At 43.8% G+C, this 15,500-nt stretch overlaps 1 protein-coding gene across 1 annotated transcript; it reads right to left on the minus strand.

Annotated features, from left to right (window-relative positions):
* Positions 1 to 11,853: 11,853 nt before the first annotated feature.
* On the minus strand, positions 11,854 to 15,190 carry GAS1 (growth arrest specific 1). The gene has a single exon (XM_081802914.1). It carries the CDS (start codon positions 14,280 to 14,282, stop codon positions 13,239 to 13,241), a length of 1,044 nt encoding a protein of 347 aa, XP_081659040.1. The 5' UTR covers positions 14,283 to 15,190; the 3' UTR covers positions 11,854 to 13,238.
* Between the last annotated feature and the right edge of the window lie 310 nt (positions 15,191 to 15,500).

Below are 15,500 nucleotides of genomic sequence, written 5' to 3' on the forward strand. Positions count from 1 at the left end.
AGTCAGATGCTTTACCAACTGAGCCAGCCAGCCACCCCAAGAATACACTTATCTTGATGAGAACTGAGTAATATATGGAATTGTTGAATCACTATGTTTTACACCTGAAATTAAAATAACACTGTATGTCAACTACACTGGAATTTAAAAAATAACAAACATGAAATAAATGAACACTAAAAATATAAAAATAAAAAATAAATCGATATACAATTGTAAAAAAGAACACTAACAAAATCAGAGAATGCACCTTCCTTTCTTTTTCTTTTTTTTAGGGAGGGAGAGGGGAAGGATAGGGGAAGAGAGAGAAAGAGAATCTTAATCTCCATGCTGGGCATAGACCCTGATGTGGGACTCGATCTCACAACCCTGAGATCATGACCCAAGTTGAAATCAAGAGTCAGCACTTAATTGACTGAGCCACCCAGGCACCCCTGCACCTTCTTTTTTTTATGGATCTAAAATATACACAAAATTTGGTCATATTAATAGCCATAAATGAAATAGCATTAAGTTTCAAAAAAGCAGAAATTACTAGGCTATGTTCATTAATCATTTTGATTAAAATTATAAAATGAGAAAACACTAAACACTTAAAAACATAATCTAGAAAATCCTGAGGTTAAAGAGCCAATCAAAATTGGAAGTATGTACTCTTTGGAATGAACTACAATAAGAGAATTGCACATCAAAGCCTGTAAGATGTGACCTAAAAGTTGCAAAGAGGAAAAGCAGTTTCCAGAAATCAACTTATTAGAAAACATGAAAAATGAAAATAAATGATCTAGGCATTTAGGGCAGAAACCCAAGAAAAGAACAAAAACTAAAAAATCAAATAGAAGAATGAAATAATGACATAGCAGAAATTAACAACAGAAGAAACAATCCTAGCATGAAATTCAAAACTTGTTTCTTGAAAAGACCAGTAATATAAAAATTTCAAAAGAAAGTGGGTATGTAAAAAGTTAAGAAAGAATGAAGATAAATAGAATTTAGAGATTAAAAAACATGAAAAAATATTTTATGCAATGTAATATTAGTATTTTAAAAATCTAAATGAAATCAATTTTATTTTATAAAAGTATAAATCACTAATAATAGCTCAAGAAGGAGAATTCCTTAATATATTAATAAACAAAAATGAAACTGAAATTTCCTTAATTTGATAAAGCATGTACTAGAAACCTGTATCAAACATTATAGTAGAAACTTTAGAAGTATCACGGCATACAAGAAGACTGGCCACCTATTATCATGTTCTCTTATTTAACATTGTACTGGCAATCCTAGTCAGAGCAATATGACGTGAAAAGTAATTATGATGTATAAATATTATAAAGGAAATAATATATCAGCAGTTTTCAAAAAGTTGTGTACAGATTCCTAGAGGATCCTCAAGACTCTTTCAGCGGTACCATGAGGTCAGAACTATTTTCATAATAATCCCAAGGCACTATTTTCCTTTTGCACTGTGTCGACATTTGTTTGTACTGTTGGAGCAAAAGCAATGATAAATAAAACTGATGATGATTTAGCACAAATCAGGGCAATTATACCAAACTGAACCAGTTGTCAGATTTGTCGCTGCCAAGCACTTACAAAATAAAAATTTGACAGTTTCACCTAAGAAAGACCTTAATGAAATGACAAAAATTTTATTTAATCCCAACCCATGAATATACATCTTTTCAATGGTCTATGTGATGTAATGGGAAGTATGTTTTAGACATTTCTGCGGCCTAAAATCACCCATGTGATTGTTTGTGATGTAAACTGAACTAGCCATTTTCTGTGGAACACCATGAAAGAACGACTGAAAAGTGAGCTATGTTTGTTCAGCCTTGGATATTTGGCAAACATTTTGTCAGAAATAAACACAATTCAAGGAAAATAACAGGGTTTGTTGCCAGTAATAACATTTGATCTTCCACACAAAAATGAGAATTTTGGAAAACTTGTATCTTGCACTGTGAATATAATATATTTCCAATTTAGAGAATTTTATAGTGATATCAGTGGTGATATTAACAAACATTATTTAACATCAGAAAATAAAATGTGTCAATATTTGTATTATCTTCATAACTCAGTGACAAATGTTTTTTAAAAGACCAGTGGATGGTATTACAAAATCATGTACCAAGATAGACCAATAGATTTTAATGTCACAGATTATGAAATGTTTATTGATATGGTTTCAGATTCTGCCTTACACTTAATCTTTAAAAAATCTACCACTTATTGAATGTTGTTGTATGTCAAAGAAGAATGTCCACCATTATCTGAAAAGACTATTAAATTTTTCCTACCTTTTCTAACTATATATCTAAGGCCAGGTAGATAATTTTTATTGTTGTCGTTTTGGAAAATAAATGTATTTTTCACAAAATATCTTTTATGTTAACACGTAATAAGTCCTGGGGCACCTGGGTGGCTCAAATGGTTAAGCATTTGCCTTCGGCTCAGGTCATGATCCCCGGGGTCCTGGGATCCAGCCCCGCATCGGGCTCCCTGCTTGGCAGGGAGCCTACTTCTCCTTCTCCCTCTACTCTTCCCCCTGCTTGTGCTCTCTTTCTCTCTCTGTCAAATAAATAAATAAAATCTTTAAAACAAATTTAAAAAATGTAATAAGTCCATTATTATTTTTAAATGAACTATTAAGTATTTTAATAATTTATCTGTTTTAATTTCTAATATGGTAAATATGGATATACATCACCCACTATGTAGTAAAGAAGTTAATTTTGCCCAAAAAGAGGTCTTTACCCTCAACTTCTAGGGGGTAATTTTTGTTTGCTTGCAGGCCTTGGACTAACTAGATAGTAATGATATGATTTAAATTGAGGGCTGGCCACACCTTAGGGTGGGGCTGACCAAGTCAGAAAGGCCAACAATGTGATTTATGGGTCTCTTTATATCAGTTGACTTGGAGATTAAGATCAACCACAAGGGCAATCAACCAATCATGCCTGTATAATGGGGCCCCAATAAAAACTCTAAACACTAGGCTTGGGCAAGCTTCCCTGGTTGGCAATAATCTGTGTGTATTTTCACACCAGGAGAGTACATGGAAGCTCTGCTTTTGATATTTCCCTGCACTGCACTCTACAAACTTTTTCCTCTGTTGATTTTAATCTGTATCCTTTCCCTGTGATAAACTGTAACTGTGAGTATAATAGCTTTCAGTGAGTTCTAGGAGTCCTTTTAGAGAATTACTGAACCTGAGGGTGGTTTTGGGAATCCCCTCAAACTTGCAATTAGTTTCAGAAATTCAAGCAGTCTTAGAAACTGTGCCCCCTAACTCTTCCCACCCACATAAACAAAAGCTTGGTAATTTTTAAGAATATAAAGTTTCCCCAAACCGAAAAGTTTAAGAAACATTAATACGTTTTCTTTCTATTTTTTTCTTTTCTTTTTTTTGAGAAAGAGAGAGAGAGAGGAGTGGAGGGGGGAGCAGAGGGAGAAGGAGAAAGAGAATCTTAAGCCGGCTCCATACCCAGCATGGAGCCTGATGGCATGTGGGGTTTGATCTCACAACCCTGCCTTCATGAGTCAGACGCTTAACTGACTGAGCCACCCAGGTGCCCCTAATATGTTTTCTATATGTCTAGAAAATCAAAGAAAAAACTCTTTGATTTTCTAGCCAAATATATGACTCTGCCAATAATTAGAAGAACCCTTAAAAGTTCAACAAAGTATTTAGATACAGGATCAATGTACAAAAACCAAGTTTCCTATACACCAGCAATAATGAATTAGGCAATATGATAATAATAATAATAATAATGATCTAGCATAAACTACAAAGTACCCAAGAATAAATCTAAAAAGAAATAAAAACCTGAATGAAAAAAAATAGAAATAAAACTTTCACTAAGACCTGTTTATATATCAATATAGCATTTATCTAACTGGCAAAAGTAATTACTGTAAAGGTGCCAATTTTCTCCATATTCATATATGAGTTATAGCCAATACAAATAAAAGCTCAGTAAAAACTTTTTAAAGAAATGCCACAACTGATTCTAAATAGCAAATCACATTGCCAGTCTTTGGTAAATAAAATAGTAGAACAGTATCTCAGATCTTTTCTGGCTTTCTGGTTCTAACATTTTATAAATTCTGAAAATTAAGCTATAAATTACTCTCTTATTTCTCTTTTCCCTATCAGGCCAGCAGAAGATGTGAGAACAGAACCCAAGGAAATGATTATTGTGGAAGAGTGTTTAGAAATTGGCTTCTGTAGTTCTTCCCATCTCCAGATACAGTTGGATTTTGACTCTCTTCCCATTAAGAGGTGGAGTCTATTTCTCCACACCTTGGATTTGGGCTTGGTCATGTGACTTGCTTTGTCCTGTGGGACATTGGCAGATGTGATGCAGGCAGCATCTTGAAAAGTGCTTGCACATAGGGGCTTCTTCTCTTGCCTCTTGGAGTCCAGCTGTGATGAGAATCCTAAGCTAGCATGCTAGATGTTAGGGACCCATGTCCCAGTTATCACTATCACACCAGGCAATTGCCAGTCATGGGAATGAGGCCCCCTAAAACCAATCCTCTCCCACTTGACCCATCAGCTAACTACAGCCAAGTGAGTTTTGAAAAGTTCAGCAGAATTCCCCAGCTGAGCACAGTCCAAATTGCCTATCACAACATTTTGAGCAAATAAATGATAAAAACTCCAAGTCACTAAGTTTTAGGTTATCTATTATGAACAGAAGCCAAATAATAAAATAACTAATTTCCTGCCAGTATCCTAAATATTGGCATTCTTTTTTTTTAATAGTTTTGGTTGCAACAGACTGAATTTTGCAGAAAGAGAGAAAAGTCAGGTGACAATGAGCAAGGACTACATTAGACAATTTAGATGAAATATGAGTGTGTTATTTATTTCTAGAGCTTACTGATGGTTATTTTAAAAATAATGTGCAATGTGCAATTATATGATTCATTTACTCATTATAGATAATTTGCTCTTCCAGAATATAATTGAACATTTCATTTTGGCACATGTCAAAAATCAGAGTTTATTCTGTCTCCTGAAAGTGCCATAACAATTTTTGACTTACCTCTTCATTCTGAACTTCACTAGAAGACAATATCCAATAAACTGCAAAATTATAGGATTTAATTGTTCCATTTGTAAAACACATAAAAAACTGGAATGATCAGCCATATACAGGAAAGTGTATATTTTCCCCATACATATCTATGGGGCAGGAAAACGTTTTTAAAAAGGTTAATGCACACAAAACACTTCTTGAATGGGTATAAGGAAAGAAGGTGTGCTCATTCTTTAATAGAGGAAGGATGGTCTTGTTAAAACACACAAAGAAGCAAAATTCAGAAAGCAGTTTCCTAGCATGGACCACACTCCCTGCAGTCAGGAAGCTTTGCTTTTGGGGTCCCTGCTGTAGTTCCAGTGCCACGCCTGTCCCTTGGCTCAGAGTAAATGCTCAGTAAACATTGATTGAATGAATGGATGAATGGAAGATCTGTTGAGACGCTTCTTGCTCTAACATTTTTATGTTTCTATGATTTATTTTCATCTGCCATATGCTTTTACAAATAGAACAATTTTATAGTTTGAATTATTTTAGGATCCCAAAAACGTCACTTTTTCCTCATAAGAATTTGAGGTATACTGAGCAAATGAGGAAAAGGAGGATACAAAGCAGTGATCATAAATGTTGAACCTATACTTTCTTATTTCTTCTTTATGGTTTTGAGTATTATTATTTTAAAACATTTTAACTATGAAAGTAGGATAATACATATTCAATGATAAAATTTGGGAAACATAAAAATACAAGGAAGAAAATACTGATTATCTGCAATATCATCACTGTTAACATTTTGGCGTTAGATAGATGGTTAGGTAAAATCATTTGACTTTGGTGCAGTATTTCAAAAATCCATGGACTATTCAGACTTTTTATATTTTGAGAACCAATATGGCAGAAAAGCTATGATTGCAATCTCTTGACACAAACATATGGATTGTATATGCATCAGCCTATTCCTTTAATAGCCACAGTCAAGTTATCAAAACATCAGTTCCTTCCTCTGTAATATGGAAATAATAATATAAGTAACACAAAGATGTTGTAATGAGGAAATGATTTAGTACATATTATGTGCTCAACACTGTGCATGGCACATAATAATCAATAATGTTAACTGTCGTTATTACTCTTAATTCAATGGCATAATTTTGGCAATTTTTATTTTCCTGGAGATAGTTCTGATTATGATAGCTCTGATTATGATTTTGATTACTACTATTGCTATAATGAAGAATATTTTGGTCACTTATATTAGAAATCCAGTGAATTTATCTCATTTTTTAAGATTTATTCATAGTATTATTCTCTTAAGCATTTTAATATTTAGGTGTCCATGACCAGAAATGTTATTATGCCTTGCTCCCACTCCTCCTCAGACCTCTCTGACCTCCTCTAACCCCTTCTGGGATTCCTTTTCTAGGCACCCCCTTCTCTCCCCACTGCACTTCTTCATCTGTGCACTCTCCTTGGGTGTGTCACTCTCGAGTTTTAACTGGGATCATCCCACAAGTCTGACTTCTGCCCTAAGCTTCAGACCTACAGTTTGTTTCCTGTAGCATATGGCCAATTGGATATCCTGTATATCCTCAAATATGACTTGCGCTCCAAACTTTCTTCCTTTAGGACCGAAGATGACATCATCCACCAGTTTTCTGAGTTCTGAGCTAGAAACCCAGCCCTCATGTTGTCCCCCTCCAACACTCCATATTTGTCCAATCACAGTGTCTTGAATCTGCCATCTCCCTCCCCTCATTGTCTCTATTCGCTGGACCTGGCAGTAACTCCCAAACTGTTCTCCTAGTCTCTGGTCTTCACTTTTTTTTTTTTTTTTAAGATTCTCTTTATTTATTTAAGAGAGAGTGAGTGGCGAGAGAGAGAACACAAGTGGGGGGAGGGGCAGAGAGAGAGGGAGAAGCAGACTCCCCACTCATGGGGGAGCATGACATGGAGCTCGATCCCAGGACTCTGGGATCATGACCTGAATGGAAGGCAGATGCTTAGCCCACTGAGCCACCCAGGCGCCCCTGGTCTTCACTTAAAACCATTGTACCCTGCTCAGGAAGGTGAACTTCTGGAGGTATCAGCTGGGAATTCCCAGAGTCTTCTCATCATGTCCACTGCACATGGTAAAGTCAATGCCTAGCGTGTCATTTAAGGCTTCTGTGACCTGGTATTAACCCTTCTTTCAAGCCTCATTCTTGCTACTTCCTACTTTATGCTTTGACGGTCACAAATAACCAGCACGTGGGCACGCATACACAGTATGCTCTCCCATCCCTCCATGCAGTTCCTCTGGTGGAAAGGTTTTCCCACCTTTCTCCTTGCTACCTCCCAATCCTGTCTTCAGACCTAGCTTCAGTGTCACCTTCCCCAAGAAGCTTTCCTTAAACCGAACATCGAGCTAAGTCATTCTATCATTGTCCTCTGTGCTCACCACGCTCAAAGTATGTGTGTGTCTGTCTCCCCATCCTTACTGCCACTGGTCCAGGGACAAGACGGTGCCATATTCACACTGGTAGCACCACCTGGAATAGACCCTCATCACATGGCCCAGGAGCCACAGCGACCTCTTTTTGTTCCTGGCTCCCTCCCCTCTCCTGTTCAGGATTACAGACATTAGTCTTAGTCATCAAATCTTCTTGCAATTTTGCTATGGATGGTTGCTCCTAATAGGTGCCATTACCTGACAGGTAAGAGGTCTCACAGGTTAAAACTGAAGGTTGAATGACTGGCATTTTCATAAAAGAGATATCTATGAGAAAGCCCTCAAATCGCATAAAATATGCAATATGATTTGGTTGTGAAATATTATTCCATTCTGGTATCCAAGAACCCACAGATACCCTATAGAACTTATAAAAACCTGAGTACAGAAATAATCTTGTAACAATATATATAGATACCCAGAGAACATAGGGGTGTCTATAAAGTCTGGACACAGATAATATTATTCTATTTTTTGTTACAGATTGAAGATGTCCTTGATGACATTGTGTATATTCACCTGTTTGCAGACCTGACCACGAACTGTTTGCCTAAGGAGGACTCATCCAAACTACTGATCCTGTATATCAATACCACTGAGAGTCACTTGAGTTTTTGATCCTCTTTGTAAAAGTGGACTCGTAGCCCTACAAAAATCACCAACATATCATTTTGACAAACGCCATGTCAAAAAATGTAGACTTTTGATTTCTCTATGGAACCCAGGCCCCCGAAATAAGGGAAGGAAGCCGTTTGAGGATCTCAGCTGCCCTTCTGGGTTCTGTTGCATGCATATTACACAGGGTTTGGAGGTAGCCCTCCGAAATATGAGCTGAAAGCTTCCTCAGAAAGCAAATCTTTCCCACATCCTTCCCTGCAGTTCCTCTTTAAGAGGTGTCAGCATGGCTGAAAGAATGAAGTGGCTGAACATTGTCTGGCAGCGCTATTATGTGCTTAACATTTCCATAACAAAAGTGCCACTCGACTTCTCCCCGATTAATGCAGCTCGAGGGCTCTTGTCGGCCTTTAATAAAACATTGTTGAAATCATTTATTTAGAGCCCCTGGTTACTAGTGGGAGAATGACCATCTTTGTGCCAAAATATAGTGTATACAGTCCACTATTTTGCAGTAGATCATTCTGTTATTTAAGAAATTGATTAAATGGATGCCTTAGAAGGTATTTATGCTAACAGCACATTACTTACGTCATTCAGATAGTCAAGGGTGAACCTGTTCAACTGTCCAGCAGAGACAATCCCTCAAATAGAATACAGTAACATCCAACTTTACTTAACTCACAAGGCTGCCAGACCCACTGGAAACCCAGCCCTCCCAGAACTACTGTCCGGCTACAAGGCATTTGTAATGGGCTGCCTCCCAACAAGCTTACTTTGGGGAGCTGGGAGAAATGGGGTCAACTGACACAGTTTCGGATGTTCCTTTAGTGTAAGAGGTCATAAAACAAATAACGTGCACTTTTCTTTTTACCGGTTCGAAAAGAGGTACGTGAGGTTATATTTGAGAACTTCTGCAGTTGAACTCAGCAAGCTGATGATTCAAAGCCAAAGTTTGAAAGTAGAAAGATTTTTAGTATACAGCTTGGTGTCTCTGAGAGTTCTCATGGCATTTCTTTCCTTTTATGCTATATGACATGGCCCTGCTGGGATGGAGCGGGGGTTTGAAAGCAGAAGTGATGAGGAAGGGCACCCCACTCCATGTGCTTTCTCTTGACTCTTCGAGAGAGATGCTACTGGTCCTGAGTTGTGTCTTCACCCATGTGGGCCCCATTGGGAGAGCTGTGGTGCGCCCCAGATGAGTCAGAGTGTGGTGGCCCCTTAAGTTTGTGGCGGTTGGCACCAGGAGATGCGCCCTTACTTATGGACATTTGTGGGGGCCCAGACTAAGCACAGGCTTGTCCTGCTACATAGTACGAGAATTTAGTTCCCTCCAGCCATTTCTCCCCCTCACATAAGTATATGGCTGGAGTACATTGCTATATATTGTTAAAAATAAACAGAGACCTTATGTTATGTCCATTGTGGTCATAAACAAAAGCGTTACTGTGTGCTTGGGTGAGCAGTGAAGCCTGAACCTCCTTCTATTTACTGTATGGTCACTGTCAGTTCAATGAACTGCCTCCTTGTTCTCCACCATTGTCCCACACTCCCTTAAACATTTGTCACTGAAGTGCCCCCAAAGACAAATAAACTGTCACTGAGAATGCAAACCTGCTAACGGGGGAAATGGGACCAGCCTCAAGGACACATGATTTTATGTGAAATCCTAAGGGAGTTCCTTGCACCCTGGAAGACTTCTGAGAAGCATGTCACTTTTCCAGAATCCCCAGGAAAAGCCAGAGATACTCTTTCTTTCAGTAATGGTACTTCCAGGCGTTCTCCATGAGACATTTGGCCGTCTCAAATGTCCAAAATTCCAAAAGGGTCCCCAGAGAGCGTGAGATATTACAGATGTCAACATCTGTAAAAATTCTTTCTGCCTAGGTGCAGATGGCAACATACAATCCCATAACCAAAGGTTCTAAGATCTCAGCAACCTGTTCTGGAATCCAACTAGGTCTGTAGAGGGACGAGGGGGCTCCTGGGCTCTAGTATAGAACTGTTTAAATTAAAATGAGCCACCGATCAATGTTCACTCTCTTCAAGGAAGAAAGCATAAAGCCTCGTGTCCTCTCTCCCCAACAGCGAGCTGTGTTGATTTATTCCAGGCAGATGCTTTTGACAGGACCCTGTAAAATCAAGTCGTGAGTTTATTGTACCAGTTAATTATCAGGCCTTTTCTAGTGCTAATGCCTTTTACTTCTTACTGGGGAAAACTGGGCCTTTTACTGGGACAAAGACTTAACTTTTAGTCAAGAATGTGTTAAAATAACAGGAGATGGAGATGATTTAAATATATTTAAGGACAAACGCAGGAGCATTGCTAACTCGAGGTTTGTAAAGAACGCTGATTTCATTTACAAGTCTCTTGGAATACTCTTTGTTCACTTCCCAAAGAAACAACGCTTTCAGCTTTGTTTTAACAATATGTTTACTCAACCATTCAGGTGACTGGGGATTGCAGCCCCACACCACTCTCCTAGCCTCTCAGACACAACTATCTCAGACTTTCTGATGCTACACATACACCAATCTTGGTTTGAGGTCCAACAAGAAGTGCCTCGAAGCCCTCCATAAAAGCTGGGAAAAGAGCGAGTTAGAGGCAAAAGAAACCTGGAAAGTAGGGGGTGGAAGTGGTGGGGGGAGGAAGTTGGAAGGGGGCATAGCTTTGTTAATTACTTCAGGCAGCAGAGAAATCTGGTTATGTTTTCTCAGTACATGTTAATATCATATAAAGAGACACGAGATCTTGCTAATCTGTCGACCCCTCAGACAAAGTTTATTTGTGGTGACTTTTAAACTCCTGACTCGCCTTCCAATCACCGCGTTTAAAATGAAAAGCTTTAAATAAACACCAGGAATAGAAGATAAATAAACTTTTTTTCCCTCTTGCAAGTGCCTAGCTTGGCGAGGTTCAGACTCAAATCCCCAGAGGACAGAGCGCTCTCTTTTGTGTTAATGTTTAAAAGATTTTCCAATGCCGGAGTTTATTCCTACTGCAAACATTTCTATTTACAAGGTCAAGTGTATCAGCACTCGACACAGCTTAAGAGTGTAATTATTTATCTAAGGGCGTTTGAGTGTAGATCAGTAGCTCTGGCAGGAACCCAGCCTTCAGCCCACTGCTAAACAACTCCTCACAACAATATTACAAGTTCTGGTGATTGTTCCTCTCCCCAGTGTGTTTACTTTTGCCCGCCTGAATGTTTTGTAACAAAATTTTGTACTTTTTCACCCAAAGTGTGAAAATGACTTTGAAGCGGTGTGCCAGGTTTCCTAAGACCTATTGGTAACAGATGTTATTGGCACGTTTGATTGTAGGAGAATGTCTGTAGCCAGATAGGACACTCCTGGAGGAGGGGCTTGGGGGCTCCCCTTGGAAAAGAGGGGAGGGGAGAGAGACCTCTGGGTTATCCCCAGATTATGTAGGAAGACACTATTTTGTGAGTTCTCTCCACAAACGTAAACACCAATGCAGGCCAGTGGGTTACATCTTTTTAGCTGCTTCATTTACAAATGTCTAATTGTTCATTAAATTAGAGGCAGAAATAATAACCCTCATTTCTTGTCTTGTACTGTATTTTAATTTCAGTTGATGGTTGATAGATTCCCAGTGGCTCCTCCACCCCCCTCCTTACCCATTATTGGGTAAACTACAATGTAACTCTGGAAAGTAACTACACCATATTCATTATTTAAAAACTCTTTACTGATGTACACATTTTAATAAAACAGATAACAAAAAATACACAAAGCCATAGTTACTTAAAACATAACACTTTTTTTTAAGGATGTCTATAAAAATACAATGTTTAAGGCAGTTTGGAAATGCATTTATACATTTCTACAATGTCCATAAATTCTCTTGAAAATAACAATGTTAACTTCAAATCTATAAAATACACTGTACATCTTAAGACTGTTCTAGATAGAGCACACTTGACAATGGACTGTGGGTTTGGATCCCCGGTGACAAACGGATTCTATACATTTCAGGGACGAAAGGTGTAACGTGGCTGCAGATTTAAAATTTTAATTTCTTTTTTAAAAATAAATTATTTCTGAAGCATACACTTTATAAAAATTCTATATACAAAGTACAACAACTGGTAACAAATCCCAGTTTTAATACACTTTATATAGAAGTACCAGGGTTTAGCACCCTGATAAAAGCAGAGGCGATATATTTTCTCCGCATATTTGTACATACAATTTCTTGATGTAAAGAACAAAAATGACAAGACAAACATCGTAAAGAGGCTTTCACAGATGGCAGTGCAGAGCTCTTTTACATAAAAAGTTGCATTGTTCAACACCACTAGCAACTCTTTAGATCAGCATTTTTTGACCCTTAATCCTAAGAAATGTGCTAAGAGATCAGAGTGGTGGCAATGAAATTAAGGTCAAGGGCTCAAAGTTATCCAAAACTAATTCAGGCATATTAACCCCTTCCCATTACTCCTCCCCCGCCCAATCGGAGAATTCTGAGCGCTGACCAAGAGTAAACACAGGAATCGGTAAAGTGGGACTTTTCTGTTTACTCACGATTGCAATGTCCTCACTGGCCATAATAAAAGTCGACACCGGCACTCCACCACCCCACCCCCCCCCGCGTACCCCCCCTCCCCCGGCCCCATGCACCGCAAAAATGCTAATAAACAGACAGCCCCTTTTGCAAATGTAAATCTTCCTTCAGACTCCTGCTCCAAACCCACTCCCTTGAAACTGTTAGGGCCCCACAGGTCGGTATCCTCTCTTCGGAGTCCAAGACTGTGGTTCCGTACCCGCCCCCCCCCCCCCGGCCCATTCCATCCCGGGCGTCCTAAATTCTAGCTGGGCCGGTTTCTGCAGGGCAGACGAGCTGGGAGTTTCTGGAGCCTGGAATGGGGGCAGGGGAGGATGTCCAAAAAGTCAAGTTCGGGAGAGGACACGGGGGTTGTCGTGAAGAGGAGACCCGCTAGGCAGAGTCTACTCAGCACGTTTTGGAAAGGATCCCAACCACCCCCTCTGTCCCCCAGCCACAGGTGCCCCGGCGCCGGCCCTCCCGCTGCCCACGGTGGGGGGCGCGAGGGCTAAACGAGCCGCGGGAGCAGCAGCAGCAGCAAGATGGAGGCGATCGGGGTCCAGGCGGCTCCGGGCGCCGAGCGGCCACCGCCGCTGCTCCTGCGCCCGGGCCCGTAAGGCAGGTCCCCGCGGCCGCCCGCCGCTGCAGCGCCGCCGCCCGGGCGCGGCGGGTGCGGGACGCCGTCGTCGTCATCCAGCAGCTGCTCGCCGCCCGCGCCCCCGGCGCGCTGCTCGTCGTCGTAGTCCTCGTCGTAGTAGTCGTCCAGGCCCCCGTCCGAGCCGCTGCTGCCCGGGCCGTTGCCCAGCTCGGCCCCGAAGCACAGGCGGGCCATGTTCTCCTTGACCGACTCGCAGATGGGCCGCTCCAGGCCGTCACACACGCAGTCGTTGAGCAGCGCCGCCTTGGGCACGGCCAGCATGTCCTCGATGACCGTGCGGCACTCGTCGGTGCAGCGCAGCCCGTTGAAGAGCTTGCCGCAGTAGGTCAGGTAGCGGCTGAGGGCCAGGTTGCAGCGGCTGTCGCGGTCGCAGCGCCGCCGGGCCTCGGTGCAGCCCATGACCCCGCCCGCGCCCGGGCCGCCCGCGCCGCCGCTGCTCGTCCGGGGCAGGCACGGCTCAATGGCGCGCTTGGTGGACTTGCAGTTCTCGTCCTGCGCGCAGTCACAGTCCTCCAGGGCGGGCCCGCGGCGCGTGTGGTTGAGCTGAATGAGCGCCGAGATGCAGTGGCTCGGGCAGCGCCAGCGCGACGAGAACGAGGCGGCCGAGGCCGGGAAAGCGGCGGCGGCGGCGGCGGCCCCCGGCGCGTCGCCCCCGCCGCGCTGCGCCAGCACCGGCGCGCACGCCTCGGCGTACTGGTTGTAGGCGTAGCTGCACTCCGGCTCCCCCTGGCACTGCAGCAGCGCCTGCCAGCAGATGAGGCGGCGGCCGTGCGCCAGCCCCGAGCCCCGCGGCGCCGAGCCCAGCAGCTGCAGCAGCGCCATCAGGCACAGCCAGGCGCCCGGCACGGTCCCCGCGCGGGCCCCGCCGCCGCCGCCCAGCAGCCCTGCCACCATCGCGGGCAGCGGCGGCCGCCGGGCGAGGAGGGGAAAGGAGACGAGGCGCGGGCAGCGGCGGACGCGGAGCCGGTGGAAAAGTTTGCCCCAGTCCTGCCAACTTCTTGCATGAGTGTTTTCATAAATCCATGCGCGCCGCTCGCTGGTGCCGCGCCGCTCGCAGAAGGTCCGGCTGCCCGCTCGCTCGGACTGCGGTGGTTTCCCAGAAATGCACGGCCGCGGAGAGCCCCTCCGGTCGGCCCCGGGCGGTGGCGGGAGGCGCTCACTGTCGCCCCGGGGGGCTGCGGGCCGCGGGGCCGCGGCGGGGCTGCAGGACCTCGCGGCGCCGCGGGTGCATTTTGCTCCGCGCCTGCAGATCCGTTGTGCGGCCGCGGCGGCTCCTTCCTCCAGGGCTCAGCGCCGCGCCGCCGCCGCCGCCGCCGCCGCCGCGGGCTCTCGCATCCCGCCGCTTCCTGGCTCGCGTCGGTGCGCTGCCCGCCTTCCCGCGGCCCGGACGCCCGCGTCCCCTCCCCCTCCGCCCGCGGCGACCCCGGCCTCGCCAAGCTCCGGGGAGCCCTTTCCGGGCGGCGCGGGGAGAACAAGAAACTCGGCGCGGCCGGGGAGCGGCTCCCGGGCTTCCCTCGGCGGCAGCTTCTCGGGTGACAAGGGGCCGGGGGAGCGGATCCGCTGAGCCCGGCTGCGGACTCGCTGGCTGCGAGGCTTTAAATACAAAAGTGGGCCGGGAGCCCCCGCGTGGTGCCGCGGTGCCCCCTCATTATGCATGCATGGAAAAGCAAACAAACAAAAACATTAGCAACGCTCTTCCAGCTCGCCGAGCCCCGGCCCCGCGCGCTCCGAGCCTGCCCGCTTTCTCCTTTCTCCACTCTCTTTCGCCCTTTGCTCGGCCCCCTTTCCCGGCTTTTCGAGATGCTATTGGTCCTGCCTGTTGTTGTTGAAACTTTTTTTTTTTTTTTTTTTTTTTTTTTACGAGCCGCTGGAGTGGAGTGGGGTTGCGGAGTGGGGGAGGGCGGGGAGGGTGGTGGGCAGCTCACATTCAGGCATTCAGGGCTTGAAAGGAACGGCTTAAGGAGCCTGACAGAGGCCTGGGAGCTCCTCCTACTCTTAAGGAGGCTCGGATATGGAGCCCAGGCTCGCGCTCAGAACCAGCGGGCAGGGCTCAGGGGCAGTTGTTTGCGTCCGGCTCGGCCACAGGCCTTTTTGTTGGGTTCTTTTTTCCTT

Source organism: Leptonychotes weddellii, chromosome 14, assembly GCF_054177405.1.
Source record: "Leptonychotes weddellii isolate Sample4059 chromosome 14, ASM5417740v2, whole genome shotgun sequence".
Taxonomy (NCBI): domain Eukaryota; kingdom Metazoa; phylum Chordata; class Mammalia; order Carnivora; family Phocidae; genus Leptonychotes; species Leptonychotes weddellii.

Bases quoted from the DNA above. Each gene is read 5' to 3' on its own strand.
- GAS1 (XM_081802914.1), bottom strand. From the start codon at position 14,282: ATGGTGGCAGGGCTGCTGGGCGGCGGCGGCGGGGCCCGCGCGGGGACC.